This window comes from Macrotis lagotis, chromosome 1, assembly GCF_037893015.1.
Source record: "Macrotis lagotis isolate mMagLag1 chromosome 1, bilby.v1.9.chrom.fasta, whole genome shotgun sequence".
Lineage (NCBI taxonomy): Eukaryota > Metazoa > Chordata > Mammalia > Peramelemorphia > Peramelidae > Macrotis > Macrotis lagotis.
Window position 1 is genome coordinate 287132205 of NC_133658.1, and position 24732 is coordinate 287156936.

The window sequence follows — 24732 nt, forward strand, 5'->3', positions numbered from 1 at the left end:
CTGGAAGTGGATAGGTTGTTTCTTCATGGGATTGTCTTGGATCACTATAATGCTGAGAATAGCTAAGTCATGCATGTTTCTTCAATGAACAATATTGCTGTTACTGTGTACAAAGTTCTGATTCTGTTCACTTTCTATCAGTTCATGTAAGTATTTCTGGTTTTTCTGAAAATCATCCTGCTTGTCATTTCTTACAACACAATGCTATGGCATTATCCTCATATCCCAGACCTTGTTTAACCATTCTCCAATTGATGGGTAATCCTTCAATTTCCAATTCTAATTGTTGCTATTGTTGCTTGTCATTTGTTCTCAAAAAGACCATGACATCAGGGAGGTGACCCAAGACTTGAAGTGAGTTGGATTTAAGTCCAGGGTTGGGGGGGGGGGTGCTGTACAAAGTCACCAGTTTCATTTTCTTCTCTGGTTCTCTATGCTAATGATTCTCAAATCATAACCTCTTGAATCTTAAATCTCCCAACTGCCTATTGATCATATAAAAATGAATGTCTCATAGAATTCTTAAATTCAAATGTCCGAAACTGAACTCATTGTCTTTTTCCCAATATTCTCCCTGTTCCAAACTTCCCTAATACTTTTGAGAGTACAAGTATCATCTTTGATGCCTTACTCTCTCTCATCTCCCATATTTAATCTGTTGCCAAGACTAGTCAATTTTACCATTATAATATCTCTTACATACACTTTGCTCTCTCTGAAATTTCCATCATCTTGGTGCAGACCTTTAGCACTTCACATTTATACCATTTCTATATGATTTGCTGGTTAATCTCCCTGCCACAAGCCTCTCCCCACTCAAATCCATTCTCCATTCAGTTGTCAAAGTCACCTTCCTAAAACACAGATCTGACCCTATCACTTCCCTGCTCAGTAAATCCCTGCAGCTTCCTATTAAGATCAAATATAAAATCCTCTGGCATGAAGAGTTCATCATAGTCCGTCCCCTCACCTTCATTCACTCACATACTCTGGATCCAGAGATGGTGGACACCTTGCTGTTCATTTCACAGAATACTCCACTTCTCTATTTCATACATTTTCTCTGGCTGTCCCCCAAACCTGGGCAATGCCCTTCTTCTCTTTGCCTATTGTCTTCCCTAACTTTCTCAAAATCTTAACTAAAATCTCACTTTCTACAGGAAAACTTTTCCAATTTCCCTTAATTCTAGTGCTTGCTCTCTGAGAATAACCTGATATCTCCTATATATAATTTGTTTACATGTAAGGTATGCATATTGTCTTCCTCATTAGATTGGACGTTCCTTCAGAGCTAGGACTCTCTTTTAACTTTCTTTGAATCCTCAGGGTTCAACATAATTAATCCCTGTCACACAATAGTTGCTTAATTAATGTTTATTGATTGACTGACTAGCTACCTCAGAACTGGCTTCTATATCTTGCTTCCTCTCCTGGTATACTTGATCAAGTAATATCAAGTAATTTTCAACTTTGGTTATGATTTCTGGGGAAATAAGAGACATCCTTCATTCTCATCAAATAACTTTAAGCATATTACCCAAGCCTGGAATATGAATGAGAGAAAATTTCAAGATACCAGTTTAAGTACAATATAATGGTTTATGTTGTTATCTTAGCATTATGTTAGTGTTAGCTTCCTTCTCCATTTTGTAGAAAGGTTTCCTCCTCTTTTCTGAATAAATGCTTTTTAAATAATTTACATGTTTTTTAACAGGTATGAAAGTTTTCATGATGACCTCATAAATGAATTAAAAGACTATCCATTATCTATACTGAAAGTGTTGCAGGAGTACAGCCTTTCTCTCAGTCGACACTTTCAGGTTAGAGAAATCTATGAACAGGTACGAAATAAACAACATCTTAAGTGTGAACATTTATACATATAAGTATATTAATATAGTATAAATATTTACATGTAAAATATATTTGTGAAGAAGAAAAAATATGGTTAAGTTAGCTTGCAAATACTTTCAATTTGTAGACAAAGGTTAAACACTAGTTACCTGCTAGGTGGTGCAGTGGATAGAGCACCAGCCCTGGAGTCAGGAGTACCTGAGTTCAAATCCGGTCTCAAACAAACACTTAATAATTACCTAGCTGTGTGGCCTTGGGCAAGTCACTTAACCCCATTTGCCTTGCAAAAAACTAAAATAAAAAAAACCCCACTAGTTACCAAATGCCTTCTAGGGTCTAATAAGTTATTTCAATTATGCCTACCACATCTCATGGGGTAGGAGGGGCAGGTCTCCCCACCCAACCCCCCCATCCCAGGGAATCTGGAAAACCTGAGTAAATTTTTTGGCCCCTCTTTCATATCAGAAAAGAAGTCTGATGAGGTTTTATCCCCTTTTCTTTTTGGGGTATTTATAATACCCTATTGTAAAATTTGGGTAAAGTAGCTGGTCATAATAAACTCTGGGTCATCTGATGACCATATGTGGTCTGTGACTTCTACAAAACTCTCCCCAAATTTTCACTTAATTTCTTATACCAACTTGTTATATATTGAAATCTAGATGGTAAAAGTTATTATGTGGCACCAGTAAGTATAGCTCAGTTCATGTACACAGCAGACATTTAATAGTTATTCCCTTCCCTTCCCCTTCCTTAGAGGCAGCTTTTCCCTTTTCATTAAAAAGACATTATAATGTTTATATATATATATATATATATATGTATATAATATTTTAAGAAAATTATCACCATTTAAGATTCTATGCTCAGGCAGCTAGGTGGTGTAGTGGATGGAGCACCAGCCCAGGAGTCAGGAGGACCTCAGTTCAAATTTGGCCTCAGACACTTAATTGCCTAGCTGTGTGACCTTTGGCAAGTCACCTAACCCCATTGCCTTAACTAAAACTTTTTAAAAAAGATTCTATGCTCAAAGGGACATAGAACATGAATAATAGAAATAGTGAAAGCTTATCTGTGTGTACATCTATCTCTCTATACATATATAGATAGAGTGTGTGTGTGTGTGTTTTAATTGTTTTTAAAGAAAATTTTTAAATTTTCAGGGTTTTTATAAATTTTTAAATTTTTGATTAAAATTTTTCAATTCTTATTTTAAGCTTAAATACAAATAAACTTAAATACAAACTGAGAAAAAAATAAAACATTGCCAAATGTACAGCAGATAAGAGAGAATTCAGTATAAAACAATAAATTTCCTTTTCAAGAAAATCTATATAATAAATACTATCCATTGTTTCAAAAGCTGGGAAGGTCCTTCAAGCTTTTCCTGTTCCACCCTCAGACCCTGGACACAGTCAAGGAGGTGAAAGTTTCTAAAGTTGAGGCTGCCTCTCCACCCAACCACCCCCAGGGCTTCTTGTTTGTGGATTCTGCGAGTTGGCTGGAGGTGTCTGCACTTCACTCAGGCCAGATCTTGGTCCCTGGAGACCAGATCTTTCCTGGGATCTTCTTAAATTGTTTTAGGAGGACAGCTTCTTTATTTCTGCTGCTCTGAGGCATGTCTTTTGTGTAAGAAATTTGGAGAATGGAAAGTCTTCTGTCCAAGTTTGCCATCTTCCTAGAATCCTTTGCCAAATTTTCAGTTTTTAAAAGAAAATTTAAGAAGGCAATTAGAAGTTTAGATTTTTCTGAAACTCCAATATTACCATATAAATTTTGATGTATGTAACAAATTTATTATAGAAATTCATTAGAAAAACAAAAACAAAAGAACAAATAAACAAAAAATGTTTCTTGGTTGTTTGAAATAAAGAAGTCCACACAAATACTTGGTGCTGGAAATATGTATGTATGCATGTACATGCAACCATATATATATACATGTAAACACACACAAAACATAAACACATATGTAATCTCACAATATTTGGAAGTTTTGCCACAAAGACATATTTTTTACCCTAGACAGAACAAGATGTTGGTCAGTCAGATATGACAGGTTTCTTCCTTCTCTATTAAGCTTGTAGTTTAAGTAATAGCCTAGTAGGGGATATGATACACAAATAGCAATAATATACAATGCTAAATGCTAAACAGATTAGGGAGTTGCAAAGTATGTTGATTTCTGAGTCACCGAAATTTATTTAACAGCCTCATTATTTGCTATGAAAGACATAGAGAAATGCTTAGCTTTAGAAATGTATAGCTGGGGGCAGCTAGGTGGCACAGTGGATAGAGCACCGGCCCTGGAGTCAGGAGGACTTGAGTTCAAATTAGGCCTCAAACACTTAATAATTACCTAGCTGTGTGACCTTGGACAAGTCACTTAACCCCATTACCTTGCAAAAAACCTAAGGGGGGAAAAAGAAATGTATAGCCATCCTGAAGAATATCATCCTTAAAGAAAGATTCCTGTACAGGATGATAATAAATGATTAATATCTTTAGAGACGCCTTCTGGATTGAGCAACCTACTCAGTAAAATGCTCTTACTTAAATTCACTGAAGAGAACATCAGGAAGGCTCAAAAAAATTCCAGACAAGTTGGACAGATTTTAAAGTAATATAATGAATGTTTACATATTTTTTAACCAAAAGCAAGAGGGTACACAATAGAGAATGATAGTTTTATCTACAATCCTCATCTCTGTTTTTTTTAATGTGGATATAAGTTTAGTAGATATTTATAAATTCAGAATTGTTAAATTTATATTACTGTATGGTATAACAAACACTGCTCCAACAAATTAATCACTTTGTCTCAAATTATATTTTTTAAAAATTTCCAGGATCCCCAAAAGATAGAAGCAGGATGTTATTGTATTTAGAAACTAGGCAGGTGTGCTAATCTAGTCTTAAAGTATGTAAAGAGAAACTTAGATTTCCCATTTTCTGGAAATTAACCAAATCTCAAAGCAGAGAATCAACCTTTCCTCTGATGAACTAAAATCAACCTTGGGAAGCGATTCTTCCTCTTTAAGATAAAATCATATCCTTGTTCTTTTGTTTCAGAACATAGATGGCGAGGTGATAATAAAGTTTAGAGATCCAGGTAACATCTTTGCAATGTAAAGTTTAACCCACGTTCCTCTTTGGTTTGGGATTGAGTTCATATTTAAACATTATTTCTATCCATGTGTTTTCTATTTTGGAACAACCAGATGAGATTCTAGAAGAGAGTCCCTCTCATCTAAAAGATATCATAAAAAAAATATTCAAACTTGAGAGCAAGACAGCTACTGAGAGTGGTGAGAGGACATCCCTAAGCACAAGCCAAAGTGATGCCAACCTGTCGCCAGAAGAAGCAGAGGAAATCCAAGACCCCTTGGCTTCCAAAGTAGAGGAGTATGCTCCGAGCTTGAGAGAGAGCATCCTCCTCGAAAGGGAGAAGACCCAAGCCCCCAAAGAGAGGACCCCTGGGGAACCGAGAAGCCTGAGGGAAAGCCTGGCTGAAGCCAGTGTACACCTAGAAGACTGGACCGAAGACCTGGAGAGCTTGGAAGACCAGTCCTTGGAGGTGAGTCGTCAACTTTCATTTTCTCTGGCTGCCCTCCACTCTGACCTCAGACCTGCTCAGCTCCCGAGACAACCTCTATTTATTATTTCCTCCCATTTTTTCCCCCAGCATAAGACTGGGCCTTATATTAATTCTGTCCCAAAAGATACATTGGGGCTCCTTTTCAGGGGAGTCATTCTTGCAGGAATTATTATGTGATTTATTCTCTCTGCAAGGAAGTTCTTCAAGTCTTTACCAGACTAGGCAGAATTCCTTGGCCATCTAGCAAAACAAACAAGAGCATTAAATCGACTGATTTTCATATAACTGATTGCGTACACCAGACTTTTTTGGTTTCAAGAACATAAATGACTGAAACACGTCCAATCTTCCTCTTTCTTGCCTTTAGTGATAATTAGAGGTGGGGCTTTCTTCCCATCCAGATGTTATCAAGTGCATGTGGTGTAGCTATACTTTGATTGGTCATTCAGCTGTAAGTTTCAAGTTCATCTATTTACATGGCTGTTTACCTCTGGTCCAAAGGTGGCTGCTTGAGTATTTACAAATACCTAATTGTAATTTATATTATCATTTAAGTAGTAATGTCAAAATAGTATTTATTTATATTTAATTATATTTTAATATTATTAATTTATCATTCAATACACTTGTCATGTGTTGCAGTGGACATGCTAAATGCATCCATCTGACTGATGATCTTAACTAGGTCTTATTTTTTGGTAGGGCTTTTATTACAAGCATTCTGAAAAAAAAAAAACTATGCTAGGGCTTATTTTCAGGGAAATAAGGGTTTTAATCCTATATATATAGCTTGCTTAGTATATGTTTGTTTGTTTATAGTCTCTTCCCCATTAGATTGTAAGCTCCTTGAGGTTAGGGACTGTCTTTTGCCTCTTTTTGTTGGCAAATGCATTATAAATGTTTATTGTTTGACTTTGCTATTGTGGATATACTTTAGGGCCCATGAAAGTCACATGATATTCAGTCCAATAAAACTCAAAGACAATGCCCAAAACATCTCTAACCTTCAACTTTTTATTGATATCTTAGTTTTTATATTGCCTTCATTTCCAGATATATTCCTCTCCTTGCCCCTTCCCAGGGAGCCATGGGGTAGGGGCAGGGGGATCACATGGAAGGGGGAAGCAAACTAAGTAACAAATCAACTAAGTCTTGTTTTACACAATAGTATTAAACTAAGCAACAAATCAAGAGGGCTGAGATATCACAATTTTATAATTCAGAATCTGGAAGTGCTATCCTCATTCCTACTCTCTAAGATTCTATTTCCTTTGAGGTTATAGACCTTGTGTTCTGCCAAATGATTTTTGTTATCATTTTGCTCATCTCCAAAAATATTCTTAGGCTGTATGATTTGTATAGTACCACAACTGTAAAGTAATTTAGGGGACATTTTTGTTTTTATCATATCAATGCAGCCCAGCCACAATATCATTGATGTGTAAGTTTTATTTGGGCATCTTTTGTTTTTTTTTCCACACTTTCCAAATCTATCATCCACCCTGTAGACCCCTTCTTTATAATAAAGGTCCCTCACCTCTCCAACAAAAAAGAAATCTATGTCATCATCTGTTCTTTTACAGCAAGAAAGAGAATAGAAATTGTGATGGACAAGAGCACTGTGCTTAGAGTCAGGAAGACCTGAGTTCAAAAAGTCTGAGTTCAGACTTTTACTAGCTGTGAGACTTTGAGCAAGTCATTTAACCTCTGCTTCAGTTTCTAGATGAAGATACTAATAGCACCTACTTCCTAGGGTTGTTAGGAGAATCACATGAGATCATAACTATGAATCACTATGTCTAACACAAGGTAAATGCTATATAATTATTTGTTATTATTATTAGTGAGTGCAGTTAATCTGAGTTATGCTACCATTTAGTATTGTGATAATTTACATTATTGTGCTCATTTTGTATATTGCTCTTCTCTGCTTTCTTTGCTTCATTTCATATAAATCTCAAGTTTCTCTGAATTCCTCAAATCCATTGTTTCTTATAATAAAGTAGCATTACAATACCTTCGAATGTCAATTTGTACAATTTGTATGCTTCCCCAAGAAGCATACAACCATTTCATTCCCCTTTTTTTAACCAACCATAAAAAGTATCAGTATAAGTTTTGTTGTCTTTGTAGCCCTCCTTTCTGACTTTGACCTCTTTCTTTTTTAAATTTAATATTTATTCTCATTTTGTACAAATAATGATTTTTTATACATTAATAAAATATTCTTGTTTTAGAGTAAATGAAATACCCCCTCCCCCATAAATATAGACTCGCTTGAGCGATAAAGTAAAGGGGAGAGAAAAAAATTAAAATAAAAAAATAGTAATAATTGTAGGTATGGCCAAGTGGTGCATGGATGGAGCACCAGCCCTGGAGCCATGAGCACCCGAGCCCACATCTGGCCCCATACACCCCAACAATCGCCCAGCCATGTGATATGCAAGCCACCCAAACCCCACTGCACTGCAAAAACCAAAAAAAGAAAAAAAAAGACCCAAAATAAAATAAAATAGTAATAATAGTAGGGGTGGCTGGGTAGTGGACAGAGCAATGGCCCTTGAGCCAGGAGCACCCAGGTCCAAATCTGGCCTCAGATACCCAACGATTACCCTGCTATGTGGCCCCAGGCAGGCCACCCAGCCCCATTTGCCCTGCACCCCCCCCCCAAATAATAATAATAATAATAAAAATGTGCTTGAGTCTTTGTTCCAACACCAACAACTCTGTCATGGGTGGATCACATTCTTTATGATAAGTCCATCACACAAGTTACTTCCATATTTTTCCAATGTTGCCATTGCTGATTGCAACTCCCTCCTTTCTTATTTCTCTACTACCATGTACTATATTTTCTCTCTCCTTTCACTCTGACTCTGCTGTAGGGTAGCTGAGTGGCGCAGCAGACAGATTCCTGGTCCTGGGGCCAAGAAGCACTGAGCCCCCACACCACCCCTTAAGCCCAGAATCCACCTGGCCCTATGGTCCTGGACAGGCCTTCCAATCCTAGCCCCTTGCAAAAAGTAAAAAAGAAAATGTGTTATATATGACCACTCTCCCCCCATGGCCCATCCTCTCCTCCTTTATTCACATCCCCACCCCTTCCCCCTGCTCCCCCCTCCTTCTTACTCCAGATGCCTATACCCCATTGAGTATATATGCTGTTTCCTCTCCTAGCCACCTCTGATGAGAGCAAAGGTTCCCTCATTCCCCCTTGCCTTTCCCCCTTCCATATCATTGCAATAGCTCATTGTAATAAAAAAATCTTATCATATGAAATATCTTGGCCTATTCCCCCTCTCCTTTTTCTTTCTCCCATTACATTTCCCTTTTTTCTATTGACTCCATTTTTACACCATATTTTATCTTCAAATTCAGCTTTCTCCTATGCTTCAACTATAAAAGCTCCCTCTACCTGCTCTATTAACTGAGGAGGTTCATATGAGTATTATCAGTGTCATTTTTCTATGCAGAAATACATGCAGTTCATCATCATTAAGTCCCTCATATTTCCCCCCTCTTCTCCAATCTCCATGCTTCACCTGAGTCCTGTATCTGAAGATCAAACCTTCTGTTCAGCTCTGGCCATTCCAAAAGGAACATTTGAAATTCCCCTGGTTCATTTGAAAGTCCATCTTTTTCCCTGAAAGAGGACATTCAGCCTTGCTGGGTAGTTGATTCTTGGCTGCATTCTAAGCTCTTTTGCCTTCCGGTATATTATATTCCAAGCCCTATGAGCTTCCAATGTAGTTGCTGCTAAGTCCTGTGTGATCCTGATTGCTGCTCTGCGAAATTTGAACTGTGTCCTTCTGGCTGCTTGTAATATTTTCTCTTTGACTTGGGAGTTCTGGAACTTGGCTATAATATTCCTGGAGGTTGGTTTTTTGGGATCTCTTTCTTGGAGGGATCTGTGGATTTTCTCCATTTCTATTTTGCCCTCTGCTTCTAGAATATCAGGGTAATTTTCCTGTAGTAATTCTTTGAAAATGATGTCAAGGCTCTTTTCCTGATCATGACTTCCAGGTATTCCAATAACTTTTAAATTATCTTTCCTAAGTCTGTTTTCCATATCAGTTGTTTTTTCAATGAGATGTTTCACATTTTCTTCTAATTTTTCATTCTTTTGGTTTTGAAGTATTGATTCCTAGTTTCTTGTAAATTCATCAATCTCCCTGAGTTCTATTCTTTGTCTGAAGGATTTGTTCTCAGAGAGTTTTCTTATCTCTTTTTCCATCTGGCTAAGTTTTCTTTTTTTAAAGCATTCTTCTCCTCAATAACTTTTTGAACTGTTTTACCCATTTGACCTAAGCTGGGTTTTAGCATGCTATTTTCTTCAGCATTTTTTTGGATTTCCTTGACTAGGCTGCTGACTTCATTTTCATGTTTTTCCTGCATCTCTCTCCTTTCTTTTCCCAGTTTTTCTTCTAACTCCCTCATTTGATTTTCAAAGTCTTTTTTGAGTTCTGTCATAGCCTGAGCCCAATTTCTGTTTTTCTTGGAGTCTTTAGATGCAGGAGCATATGCTTCTTCATCTTCAGACTGAGTATTTTGATCCTTCTTGGGCTCATATGCAAAATATTTCTCAAAGGTGTTCCTCTTGTTTCTCTGCTTGCTCATTTTCCCAGCCTGAGCCTGTTTTGGGGGTGCTTCCTGAGTTTTTGGGACACTCCCACAAGGGTCTTAGTGTGTGAGTCTCTGTCCTCCCTCTTGGTCTGTGAATGAGCTCCCCTCTGCCATGGGGCTGAGGTGGGGAGGGAGCCCTGCTGTTCTATGGGGGGGCTAGACTGGAATCAGGATCTGAATGTGTTCAGAGCCCCAGAGTCCTGTTCCAGGGACAGAGGACAGAGCTCTGCAGTCTCTCTCTCTTCACTCCCCTCCCTAGGTTCAATGGGCTCATGCCCTGGGGTCTCCTGCTTACTGGCTCCACCTGCTTCTGTTCCTCGATCTGGGCTGTGCTGGCCAAGCTTCTCGCTGTGTGCCCTGAGGGCTGGGCTTCACCAGCTCACTCTGGCAGAGGAACCCCCACTGTTCCCCCACTTTGTGCCTGCTGCTCCCCGGGGTCCAGCTCAGGAGACTCCCCCCCTGCTGGGAGCTGCAGCTCCCAGCATCCTGGGGCTGCCTCCTGGAGGCTGAAGTTCTTTGGCTCTGGCAGGCCACCCCTCTAGTGGTCCACCCCTCCAACCCCAGGGAGCAGAGCCTTTCTGCTCTTTTCCAGGTTACCTTGAGTAGGAGAACTGCCTCACTGGGTCCCTCTGTGGGTTCTGTCTCTCGAAAATTTAGTTAAGAGTCCTTAGTTTATGAGTTTTATGAGAGAGAGCCTAAGACACATTCCATTCTTGTCTCCATCTTGGCTCCGCCCCCCTCTATTAATCCTTTGACCTCTTTCTTGCCTACAGTTTCCTTTGCAATGGCATATTCAAGTCTCTCCCAAACAAGGAGTCCAACATGACATTGAAGAATCAGGAGCTCCAGATTGATTATATAAGTAGTTTAATATTCAAAGTGGGTTACTTACATAAGGGCAGTCTGAGGGGGCAGTCAGACAACATAGTAACCCCTGTCCACCAAACCCCTGTGGTAATTACAGAAATCAGATAAAAGGAGGAATATATTAGGATATATTAGTACATAGGATATATTAGTACAGATTGGCTGTTATTTTTGAATTTCTCTGCTCAGCACTAGGCTTGGGTCTCAGACATCTGGGTGCCCTATCAGTACTGTTTGGGCTGAAGTTCCAAACATGCAAGGTAAGTGCTAGTAGCTGTACTCTTATTATTGCTATTATGATTTTCACCAATAGGAACCCCACAATCTTCTTGGAGTAAATGCTCTGTAGAGGGACTCTTGTATCAAAGGGTATGAGCTATTTACTGATTTTTTTTTTCTGGCATAATTCCAAATTGTTTCCCAAGACAGTTAGGCCAGGTCACAGTTCCACTTATCATGGAGACTATTGTCCCGTAGTCTCTCCATCATTGATTATTCCAGCTTTTTTTTTTAGGGTTTTTTTTTTTGCAAGGCAAATGGGGTTAAGTGGCTTGCCCAAGGCCACACAGCTAGGTAATTATGAAGTGTCTGAGACTGGATTTGAACCCAGGTACTCCTGACTCCAGGGCCAGTGCTTTATCCACTGTGCCACCTAGACACCTCCTACTACGTGGCCTAGCTGCTCCCAATTATTCCAGCTTTTATTATAATTGCTGCAATAAATTAACTCTAATAATACTCTATAATCATAACATTGCAAACTATTTCCCATATTGACTTTTTAAAAGTAATTGGGGCATAATATTACATTGAAATTGAGGAAAATTTATTCAAGATACTAAAGCATATTGACCAAAAAGATTACACATCTCCCCTCCCCCCCACAAAAAAGTCAAAATAGAGAAATAAGATAAATTGCAGATTCAACCACTGTAACCATAGCTGAATAGTGAGACAGTGAAAGCTCAGGGGTGGCTTTACCAAATTCACATAGCTTATTATTTGCAGTTCAGACTAGAATCTTAGACTCCTGAACCCCTTTTGGTATCCTGTCTATAATGCACTGAAGCCTTTATAGAACTTCTCTGAAAAGGACTTGCCTAAAGTCACACAGCCCAGTATGTTTAATGGGTAAGACTTCTCTATCTGCCAAGCCATGATCATCTCTCTCTCTCTCTTTGCACATGGTAGATACTTTAAAAAAAAAAAAGCTTTTTGGATTACATCACATTAGATTGGACTGGTTTGGAAGAAGGAGTGGAAACAATGATTTGTCTTAAGCATTATAGATGGGATTCTATCTTGCTCTTGGAGCTTGTCATTATCCTGTAGATGAGGTCTTTATTCCCTTGTAACAGCATCCCTGTTCTTTCAGTAAATTATTGCTAAATTCACTGCACTGGGAATTCCACTAGAAATATTATGGAAAGTAAGTTCTTATTGGCCTTCAGCATTAATGTCATATTTATTCAAGCTATTATATTTGTCAAATGGCTACATCTGAACTTGTGTTAACATTTAAATTTTCACTATAAATATATCTTGTTCATTTGATATCTCTCCTTTCCTGAATCCCCCCTTTGGATATGATAATTAAAATTCTTATTATAAGGGTGTTAAATTATGAATATTTTTCTTTTTTGCTTATTTTTATAAATTTATTTATTTTTTCAACTATATGCAAAAATAGTTTTAAATATTAAATTTTTTAAGATTTTGAGTTCCACATATTTCTCCTTCCTCCACTCCCTGCCCCCTCCTCTTGACAGCCAGTAATCTGATAAAGGTTTAATTATGTTAAGCATAACATATTTCCTTATTAGTCAAGTTGTGAAAAAAGATTCCAAACAAAAAGTAGGGAAACAATGAAAGGGGTAAAAAACAAAGTAAAAAACTAGATTTTTAAACATTGAAAATAGTATGCTGCTATCTGCATTCAGATTCCATAGTTCTTTCTCTGGATAAGGATGACATTTTCCATCACAAGTATTTTAGATTTGACTTTGATCATTGTATTACGGAGAAGAGCTAAGTCTTCTTAATCATCACACAATGTTGCTGTTAATGTAGGCAATCTTATCCTGTTTCTGCTCACCTCACTCAGCATCAGTTTATATAAGTCTCTGTCTTTTCTAAAATCTGGACACTCATGATTTCTTACAGAACAAGTACTCTTATTGTAAGGTACGATTCTTGAACATAAAATGCTATTAAGGCATGATCCTTGGGTGATTCATCCTTGCATATATTTGTGCCTGCAAGATACACAAAACACGTAGTTCATCTCGATGCTACTTGAAGACTGGTGTCTAGTAGGAGGAGCAGAGGTAATGCTAGATCATGGAAAAGCTCACCTGAGGTATAGGCTAGGAAAAGGGCACTATTTTAGCACTTCCTGTTATTTCCTACCTAGGTGCTGAGTTCAATTATTTCTTGTTCTTGAAGGATCCAAATTGTTTTCAGTGCCTTCTAAATTTTAGTACCCTGGGGAAAAGCCCAAGTTATGCTACCTAAGTTGTAGCTTCTCTACAAGGTTCATGCCTCTTCTTATCTACTAAAGCTATCTTACCTGTCTAGGGTCAACCTACGACTATATCCAAGGAGGAGAGTACAATTAAAAGCTTTGAGGAAGAGTTGGAGTCCTTTATAACTTCCAGTGGGAACAAGTATTTGGTCTTTTCACTTCTTGAAGAAACTGAAAGTAAATCACTCCATTCTACGTCATCTGATGCATCAGTAGAAGACATTTTTCACAATATTGCCATGTGCCTAGACCATGTGATTTTACCATCTCAACTGTTTTCAAGTTTAAAAAAACAGTTAGTAGAATTATCTTTCCCTCTATATTTTGGACTTGGATTTGTTACAAGGAACTTTAAAATGTTGAAAATTTAGAAAAGATATATCTGAAATAAGTGAGCAAAGGGGATGCTATTCTGAGTTGGAGGAGGAATGATTTAGATGGAAAAAAAAACAAAATATAGTAGTCTCTCTAAGAATTATTTATGGTCGCTGACTGCCTTCAAGTCAAGGGGAGCCCAGCTGGAAAGTCATGACATTTAACTGCTGGGAAAATCTCTACATTAATGCAAAATACTTAGCATGATTTCTTCTTCCTCAAATTATTTTGCATATTCTTTGTTTTCTCAGTAGAATGCAATCTCATTGAAGGCAGGGAATGTCTTTCTTTTGGGGGGGGGGGAGGGTTTGCAAGGCAATGGGGTTAAGTGACTTGGCCAAGGTAACATAGCTAGTAAGTGTCTGAGGTCAATTTTGAACTCAGGTCCTCCTGACTTTGGGCCGGTGCTCTTATCCATTGAGTCACCTAACTGCCCCTCTGTTTCTATTTTGGGGCATCCTCAGTACCTTGCAGACAGGTAAATGCTTGTTGAATTGAATTGAAGCATATGCAAGGGTTTGTGGCTTTGGTTACACCTTGCAAAACCTTTTGCAAAGTCCATCAGCTGGGGACTGCTGAGATGGCATGCATGACTTTTTAAAGTATTTATCAAGCAAATTCTGTTCCCTCTCTGTGACAATTATACTTCTATATTTCCTAAATTGACTTACCTGGAAATGAATATTGGGATCACCTCTAAATGAGTTTTATTTTTCTCTTAATCCCAGAATCCGCTCAGAATTTTTTGATAGCCTTGAGAAGTGGTTTGGCCAAACCTTGACCAATTCCAAGATCATTGTCACAGCAAGGACTGAAGAGCTGAATTCAGAACTGGAGCTGTGTCTCTATTTACATAAACCAAGGATCCAACGCATAAAGTCAGACATCCACAATGTCAGAGCAGGTAGGATCCCACTTTCCTTCAATTCTTTCCAAAGAGGCAATATCACATATAGTAAAAGAATGATAAATTTTGAATCAGAGGACCTAATAATCATAGCTCTGCCACCAATTGGTACCTGTGTGACCACAGGCAAATTATGTCCCCTCTGTACCTCAGTTTTCTTAGCTGTAAAAGGAAAGGCTTAGATTAGACAACCTCTAAGCTCCCCTTGGCTCTACTTCTAAGACCCTATGAAATGTGCCTGCTTGAGATTTTGCCTGGAATTATGGTTAGACTCTGTTAATTACATCAATTTGCTTAACACTTGTAGACTATTTATCACCTTTTAGCAAACTGTGGAAAGTGACTGTGAATTTGCAACTTCTCAGAAGTTTTACCAAAAAGGGTGATAACTTTTTGTTCCCTTTCTTTTATACATTAAAAAAATTAAAGTCTTTTAAATGACAACCTTGATCTATGTGTGAATACAATTCTCACACCTCTCCCCAGTTCTGCAGAGATTGCACACCTACAGTTTCTTTTGGACTTGAAACAGGAGGATCATTTTGCTAGAGCTTTAGTAGAGGATAAGAAATGCAGGAAAGGACTGAAGTCTTCCCTGGGGGGAGGGTGTGCCTACTTCAATGAGATGCCAGATCCATCAAAGTATTGTGTGTACCTAAGATATTTGTTGTGCAGTCATGTCTGACCCCATGTGGGGTTTTCTTAGCAAAGATGCTAGGGTGGTTTATTATTTTCTTCTCCAGATCACAGGTAAGCAAGGTTAAATGACTTGCCAGAGCCACAAAGTGTCTGGAGTCAAATTTGAATTCAGAAAGATCATCCTGACTCCAGGCCTGGTACTCTATACACAGCACTACTTTTGTAATAACTGCTTTATGTGTGACTGCTAAAGGCCCAAAGAATCAGGGACATAGAATCTCTTTGAAATGCAGATTTCCAGAGCTTATTGGGACATCAGAAAGCATCCAGTGGAACACCCTTCAATAATTTTGATTAATCAGAACATTTGCTATATTAGAAGACCCTGTGTTAAGCACTGTGCAGCCAAGGACAAATGAGGTTAATCTCTATCTATTCCGGCATTATTATGAAGAATGTGTTTTGAAACTTAAAGCACAAAAGAGGTTGAACATGGTTTTTACCTTGGTGTGCACTGTTCACTTCTCATTAAGAAATTTCCACTCTCCCCCCATCTCCTTCAGATTGAGGAGAGAGAGATAGAGAGACAGACAGACAGACAGAAGAGAGACAGAGAGACAAGACAGACAGAGAGGAGGAGAGGAGAGAGAGAGAGAATAAGAGAATGAGATACAGAGAGAGAGAGAGAGAGAGAGAGAGAGAGCGCGACAGTCAGACAGACAGATACTCTTTTCCATGGACAGTCAAAGCCTCAATTAGTCTGTGGTGATTTCTGTCCTGTCCTTCAGGAATACATCTCTGCTATACTCTTAAGTCCTTGAATAAAAAGATTCCATTCAGATCATAGGAACACCGAGATCTAGAGGCAGAAGGGACCTCAGAGACCACTTGGTTCAATAGCTTGATTTTATGGTTGAGGACATTATAGCCCATGGATGTTAAATGTCACCCAGGTTATAAATATCTGAGGCAAAATTTGAATACACATCCTCTTGACTCAGCCCATGCTCTTTTCCTCTTGTGCGGCCTAACATTTTTCATTGTGGGTTATCTCTTTGAACCTAAACATTGCCCCCTAATTCTTTGGGTACTCTCAGTTAGTAAGAGTGAGAGGTGCTTGAAGCCATCATTCATCTCTGGAACTCTATTTATTTCCCCAGTCCGTTTGGGAAGAGACTGCCAAGAGAGGTTGCAAGGTTCACATGTCCCCTAACTTTGCTTTGTAGCCGAGTTATTGTTTCACCAAGAACGACTCAATCGTCACTGCACCAGCATCGTGGAAATGCTTAAGAGAGAGAGGAAGATGTTCTCTAAATTCTATGAAGAACAAAACACAAAGAACAAAAACTTCCGAAATTGGATGCATAGCATAGAGCAAGCCTTCCTCAACTCTACTACAAGTCGGAAGTAAGAGGGGTCAACTTTCTCCCCAAATCAACACCTCCCCTGAAACGATTTCCATTTAACTTGCAGGCACAGCATCACATCTTAAATTATAGGGGAACAATAGAACTAGGCATTGACAATCCAGACATTATCCGATCTTTCCTCCTTTTATTTTGAAACTGATCTCCTTTCCTGGAGTTGACCTCTGATGCTTCCTTGAGGTGGATATGTTAGCTCAATGTAAAAGTATATTAAAACACCTTTTTCTAGCTATTGTGTTCACCAGTGCTTGTACAGTTTATATAACTATATAAACTATATGAAATTGCATTTTGAGAAATATTTTTTAAAATACTGTATAAACACTAAGTTTTGAACATTATATTTAAATCACCCAGGGAAGCCAGAGCAAAGGGTTGTTCTGCTCCTGAATGGGTTTCACGAAAGTGAGTTCCTTAAAATGAAACCAATGGTGAGGAACCTATAGTGGGAAACCGATGGTGGGAGACTAATGAGACTCTTGTAGTTGACAAAAGGAGAGAAGGGAAAGAATCTCTTAGTGTTCCAAATTTTTCTCTGAGTGGTTTGGACCAGTGTTTGGGGATCATGATCTTACAGACTATCACATCAGCTACACTCTCCAAAAATGTCCAGTTTTTGCTTTTTTTTTTTCAAATGGGCCTGATTTCTTTTCTCGCAGCCTGGCTCTGTTTAGCAGCAACATGCACAGAGAGTTGCTCTCCTATGTGGATGTTATGCAGGTGTCCCTCCTTGGCTTCCGACAATACCTAGAAGAAAACATGGAGAAACTCCGACTTGCAAATATGAACTTTCTTAGAAAATGCAGGTAAAAATGATATGGATTTGTTCTCGATCTTTTTTTAATAATCTTCTTCCCCCCCCCCCATTTTTTCATATACATAAACCAAATAGAGTAAAGTAAGCATTAGTTTCTTCTACAGAGAAGGGGAAGTTTGGTGTAGTCAGTCAAAAAGAACCATTTATTAAGTACCTACTTGTGCCAGTCATTGTGGGAACACAAAGAAAAGTAAAAGACAGTCCTAACTCTCAAGGAGATTCCAGTCTAGTGATGCAATCATCTATGTATAATCAAGCTAGTTAGAGGATACTTTGGAAATAATCAACAGAGCAGGGCATTAGAAATAAGAGAGATCAGGAAAGCCAGGAGGCAGAGATAAGGAGGAGGAACATTCCAGGCATAAAAGAAAGACAGAAAATGCCAGAGCTGAAAGATGGAATAGTGAGTGAAGAGGTAGCCTTCAGAACCAGAAAAATGTAGATCCTGGTCAGATCATTTAACTCTCTTAAGGCAGGGGTGTGTCAACTATAGCCTGAGTGTCAAATCCTTCCCAGTGCCTGTTTTTGTATAGCCTGAAAATAAAACTCTTGAGAATTTTAAATACAATAAAACTTTGTTTAAAAATGCAAACAAAAAGACTCTCTTCGATAATAACTGTTGGGAAAATTGGAAATTACTATGGCAGAAACTTGGATTAGACCAACACTTCACACCCTACACCAAGATAAGATCAAAATGGATACAGGATTTAGACATAAAAAAGTATTATAAGCAAACTAGGAGATCAAGGAATAGTTTACCTGTCAGATCTATGAAAAGGGAAGCAGTTTATGACCAGAGAAGAGATTGAGAACATCATTAAAAACAAACTAGACAATTTTAATTACATTAAATTAAAAAAACTTTTACACAGACAAAACCACTATAACCAAGATCAAAAGCAATGTAGTAAATTGGTAAATAATTTTTACAAACAATATTTCTGACAAAGGATTTATTTCTAAAATATATAGAGAACTGAGTCAAATTTTTTAAAAAACAAGCCATTCCCCAATTGACAAATGATCAAAGGATATTATGCAAAGGCAATTTACAGATGAGGAAATCAAAGCAAGCCATAGTCATATGAAAAATTGCTCTAAATCACCACTTATTAGAGAAATGCAAATTAAAGCATCTCTGAGGTACTACCTCACACCTCTCAGACTGGCCAATATGACTAGGAAGGACAATGATCAATGTTGGAAGGGATGTAGGAAATCTGGGACACTAATACATTGTTAGTGGAGCTGTGAACTCACTCAACCTTTCTGGAGAGCAATTTGGAATTATGCCCAAATGGCAACAAAAATGTGCATACCCTTTGATCCATCAGTACCATTACTGGGTCATACCCTGAAGAGATTATGAAAAAGGGTATAAACATCACTTGTACAAAAATATTCATAGTAGCCCTGTTTGTGGTGGCAAAGGATTAGAAATTAAATGAATGTACTTCAATTAGGGAATGGCTTAGCTAACTTCGGTATATGTATGTCATGGAACAATAGTTCAATTAGAAAACAGGAGGGATGGGAATTCAGGGAAACCTGGAAGGATTTGCACGAGCTGATGCTGAGCAAGATGAGCAGGACTAGAAGAACATTGTACACCCTAACAGCAACATGGGGGTGATGAACTTGCTCATTCCATCAGTGCAATAATCAGGCACAATTTGGGGGTATCTGCAATGGAGAATGCTGTCTGTGTCCAGAGAAAGAATTGTGGAGTTTGAACAAAAACCAAAAACTATTGCCTTTAATTAAAAAAAAAACTTATCTTATTATGTAATTTTGCTATCGCTTATACTTTATTTTTCTTCCTTAAGGATATGATTTCTCTCTCATCACATTCAACTTAGATCAATGTATACTATGGAAACAATATAAAGACTAACAGACTGCCTTCTGTGGTGGGTAGGGGGAGGGAAGCAAGATTAGGGGAAAAATTGTAAAATTCAAAATAAATAAAATATTTCTTTTATAAAAAAGGCAAACAAAAAACCCCAAACCCCCAAAAACAAAATCCCAAACTATTTTTAGCTCACTGCCCAAAACCAGCTGCAGGCCTCATTTGCCCTCTTGTGGAATTTCCCTCCCCTTCCCTCCAACCCCCAAAGTGCTCTAAGGGGATAGATTGCAGAGAGGGTAGCAACTTCCCTTGGTATGGGAAATGGGAACCTGGGAACTAGCCTGTCTACCAATGAAATTGCAGATTCTCCCTCTGTCCTTTCTTCCCAAACATGGCAACCTCCAGATATTTTCCTTGAATCTGACCCTTGTATCTGGTTGCTAGAAAATTCAAGAAAAGAGAGATAGTCTAAGATAATGACTTTTATTCTAATTTACTTTCAGATTGTTTTCAGAGGGAGGGAACTTCTCCCCTGAAGAACTGTCTACGTTTTGTAATCGACTGGAAATGGAATCCTCACGGATTGAATTGGTTGAGAATTATATCTTGATGAAAGTGGAGAAAATGGAGAGTGAATACATAGAACAGGTGAGCACATCTTTCTCCTCCCACAAGTGGGAGCTGAAATGTATCAACCATCAACATTCTGACATTTTTCTACTATAAAAGTAATACCTTCTAGGCTTTAAAATTTAAGGGTATATGATTTGTTTTTAATTTCAGGCAGGAAATTCCAAACAATTTATTACTATAACTGTTCCTTGGAAAAATTAGAATTAGGCCTATACTCTCTACTTTTTGTCTTTCTATGTAGGCAAATGAGATTATCAACAAATTTGAAAGTAAATTCCACAACCTATCGGTGGATCTCATTTTTATAGAGAAAATCCAGCGATTCTTGACAAGTCTGCAAGTGAATATCAAGGCAGAGGTAAAATTTCTATTTTACTAATGATTTAATGTCATTTATTTTATCTTAATTTCTAGCCAGCTGTGGAGAGAAGTAATGTTAGGAGGAGAATAATTTCACAAATGTGTGACTAACTCTACTAGAAGTCTATTTGGGGTTGTCCTAGCCATGGTCAACCTTGTGCCTAGACTCATGACTCTGGTGCCATCTTCTTTTTCTGTTTATCCAAAAAAATTGGAATGGAGGGGGCACATTTTCAGTAGTTACCCTCAGGAGTAACAAATGAATGACAAGAAGTGATAGAATGAATTGACTTGTGATTTTATCAGATTATTTATCTAGATAGAACAAGGTGCTCATGAACTTCTGAGTTCAATTTGGTGATCACAGACTGGCCAAGCCAACTACCTCACTATGGCCAAGGTCTGCCATTGGACATAGAAGAGACTGGGTAGATAGGAGTAGATCAACACACATTCATCAATCTGATTAGAAAAAAACAACTCAAAGTCAATATTATTTTCACATGTGAAAAGCAGCTGAGTTATATGATGTCTTGATATGATCAGTGGAACACATAACAAATTTTTATTTACTTGATGATATTGATTCATCCCCTTTTAATGTACAAGAGAATCACAATCTCTCCTGGTTAACCCTCACAGAATTTTACATGTGGTGGCTCCCACAACTCAACTCCAGATCAATCCCTCATTTTATAAATGGCAAACTAGAGCTCCTATGAGTGAAGTGACTTGTCTGAGATAACACACTCATTTAGTCACAGAACTTGGCCTAGATTCCAATTTTTGTGATTCCTGATATTAGCACCCATTTACTGGATATTCTTTTGGTAAAAAGGTATTGTAGTGGCAAGTCCTTTAAAAGGGCCTGATGAGGGGTCCTCTAGCTTTTAATGTCCCACAATCATACTGATTTTAAATGAAGACATAAAAATTTTTTAAATTTTGAAATGAAGACATGTTTTAGTCTGATCTAAACCTATGCTTTCATTGGTGTATAGAATTTGAGGAAAACTTGTCTAACACTGCAGATCAGCAATTATTCTTCCACCTAAGAGAATTGCCAAGGAGCAGTTTAAATTATTTACTCATGTCCCATTTAAATTAACAGTCAGTAAAAAGGCAAGACTTGATCCCAGGTCCTGATTCCAAGACCAACTCTGTATCCACCACACCATACTGTGAGGACAGCAATACAGTGCATACATACACACTGAAAAGAAACTTCATTTTGAATCATTTTTTAAAAATTCATCAAATGCTTTTCATTGTTTCTCTGCAAGGGAATTAATTAAGGAGTAATCTAACTTCTATGTAATATCACAGCTGATGTTAAATATAACACGATTCCTCATCTTTTTTTGTCCCATGTTTGAATGTGCCAGCCAAATGGAGAGAAATAGCTCTTTTTTTCACATGCTAATTCATTTACCAGAAAATGTATTTCATTGTATTCTCCTTGGCTCCAGATTATCCTTCTAGAAGCAAAATCTAACCCTCTTCTTTTCCAGGTTTCTAAATCGAATTTTCAAACTGAAACACTAAATAATGCTTTGGAAGAACTTCGTTACAAAACAAGTATTTGTGGTCAAGAATTTGTGGATCAAAAAGTAAGTGCCCAATCCTATATCCTCAAGATATGGTTACTGATAGAAATATAATTCTAAGGAAAAGACTTGACTTAGATCTGTGTCTGTAATATGTCTTAGTCCTGGTTGATAAAATTCTGAGTCTCCTCTGACTTAAACTTTTTTCCTTGAAATCAATAGAGAATAGAGGGAAATACCCTCCCTAGGAAAGGAAATATGCAATTTTTGATACAAACCCAATCGATACCCCTTTAGAAATATGAAATAAAATGATTTTGTGACAAGTTCATCTCTGTCCAAAAAAAATCATATCACTAATTTAATATAAATTATAATTTTTGTCCTAGGAGGACCTAGGACTAGAATATTCTATCAATCTTGACTTTTAATAGTGAGTGGGGTGGGAGGTGGTGAAGAAAGGGGAGAAGAAATTTCCTAGAAGATTATCTAGGCTCCCAGGGTAGGTGAAGGACCATTTATAAAGAAAGGGAATTGATATGACCATTTATAGGCATGAGAGTCCTTTATATTCTCTATTATATGAAATAAAACCTGCCTTATATTTTATGTTTCATTGACCTGAATCTTACCAGAACATTTTCATGGATACTGATACATAAGTCAAATTCTTATGTTCTCACAGCAAACCCTGAGAGTAGGGATATAAGTCAAGGAGATTTATATGAAAAGGCCCTGAAACAAAACCTATTCTGTGTGAATCTAGAGCTGTGATTCATGTTATCTTTCCATTAAACTTCCAACTGCTTTGTTGAGTTTTTTTTTACTGGTTTCATATTGTTGGTTTGGTTATTGTATTGTTTTTTTAATTTGGTCTTGCTACTGTAATCTTTCTAATAAGGGACTAAATGATCCAAGTTCTAATGAAGGAATTGTAGTATAGTGACCCTCCAGAAAGAAAAATGTTGTTGTATCTTCATCCTTACAATTCCTAGTCCAATTCAGATTTTTTTCAGAGTAGATATTGCCAGGGGAGACACAAGTCCCAGAAAGAAAATCCTGTGTAGAGTTTGTTTTGGATCATTTTTTCAAAGTCCTTTGCAACTCTACTTAATGTGTAAGTAATTTTTAACTGAAAGAAGCAGTTATATCACTCACTTTCTTTTTTTAGAAGAAAATATTTTCATTGTTTATTTAGAAAATAACAGTCTTGGTTTCTTCTATTGTATTCCTATGAATGTGAACTATCTCACAAGCAAAAACTAAGAGAAACAGATATTTTCTAAAAGAACAATAAAGTCCCTTGTCATGAATTGAATCACTAGCTCCCATTTTCTAAATATTTATGTTTTTCATTCTTTCATATTCAGGCTAGCCCAAGTTTTCATAATTTTAGCCTTATTTATTGCATCATATGCTCAGCTACAATTTCAAATATAGTTGCTAATTACTTTATATCTCTTCAACTCACTTTGAATCTGGAACAATCTAAACTTGATTGATCTTTCTGTTCCAAACTTTCTCTAGTGTCCTTCCTCTGCTCTGCTTTCTGAATAGGCTCCAAACTGTCGGAAGAGATGTGGACCCCACTGTTCGTCCTCAGCCTTTTCTCTCTCTTCTCTTCCTCTAAGTAGCTCCAAACTGACTTTTTAAGAGGATGTTGTGTAATGTAACTTCAGACACCAGCTGTTCCTAATATATTTGTTCAGGATTCTTTCTCTCCAGTGAACAGGCACTCTATTTTGCTACCTGACTTCTTAAAGAAAAAACTCCTGAAAAAAATGTAGAATCAAAATATTTTCAGATGGCTAAAAAAGAGTAAACATTTATTCATATACAGTTGTAATAAAATTTTTGTTCAGTGTCTCTTATTTTCATTATCCCATGTCATTAGACTCTGAGTGCAGACGACTTATACGACTTTTCCAGACAGGTGGTGGAAAAATTAACTCAAAGGATTCAATATCTCAATTGCCATTTGGATAACCAGGTAATAATTATATCTCTCTTCTTAGGAAAGATATGATTTAGCACTTAGGAGTCTTTCAACTCTAGATACCAGGAAAAGTATCTTTAATTGGTGAATAAGTTGCCTAATTGAGCTAAAAGAATACTAGGATTAAATCAGTCTTGCTCGATCCATTAGATGGTCAACAAATATCAAGTACTTCAGTGCCAAGCACGGAAAAAATAAATACAAGTATAAAGACAGTTCCTGCCCTCACAGAGCTAAAATAGGGGAAGACAATACAAAAGAGGAAATGGAAGGAGTTGGAGGGGATGTGGCAAGGACATTGCAGAGAAAGTCCAAAGAGTCAAGAGGGCAACCTGGAGTAGTTGGAAGGCATGACTGGCCTAGGCTTCCCCTTAAAATGGAGGTTTTAAGAGGAATCAACCAATCAGAGAAAAATGACAGAGGGTAGAGGGCATTTCTTCTTAGAGGTATAATCCAGGAGTGGGATGAGCCTCAAACATGAAGAGGTATTTGGGACAGCCTGGAGAAAGTCTAGGAGAGTTCAGAGGGACATGGATCTTGAAAAAGAATTAAAATATTTTCTTTCAGTGTTGGGTTGGGTCCAGTATCTTGCGTATCTACCACATATTGATTGTGAAACAATGTGGCAGGTTAAAAATATAAGAATGACATAGAAGATGATACTTTAACATATGGGTAAACAGGTGACAAATTTTGCCCACATCATTTTGAAT

General features: G+C 37.5%; 1 protein-coding gene across 6 annotated transcripts in view; it reads left to right on the forward strand.

Moving 5' to 3' along the window:
* Positions 1–24732, forward strand: part of CCDC180 (coiled-coil domain containing 180) — a 126426-nt gene that overhangs the window by 56280 nt on the left and 45414 nt on the right. For all 6 annotated transcript variants that reach the window (XR_012473562.1, XM_074210796.1, XM_074210795.1 and 3 more), the window contains exons 16-26: positions 1715–1841; positions 4927–4966; positions 5076–5431; positions 13520–13761; positions 14570–14745; positions 16614–16794; positions 17474–17620; positions 19987–20131; positions 20358–20474; positions 21988–22086; positions 23918–24013. Coding sequence is in view for 5 of the 6 variants with exons in the window: in XM_074210796.1 (XP_074066897.1) it covers positions 1715–1841; positions 4927–4966; positions 5076–5431; positions 13520–13761; positions 14570–14745; positions 16614–16794; positions 17474–17620; positions 19987–20131; positions 20358–20474; positions 21988–22086; positions 23918–24013 (1726 nt within the window). In the remaining variant the exon portion in view is untranslated. The remainder of the gene's footprint in view (positions 1–1714; positions 1842–4926; positions 4967–5075; positions 5432–13519; positions 13762–14569; positions 14746–16613; positions 16795–17473; positions 17621–19986; positions 20132–20357; positions 20475–21987; positions 22087–23917; positions 24014–24732) is intronic.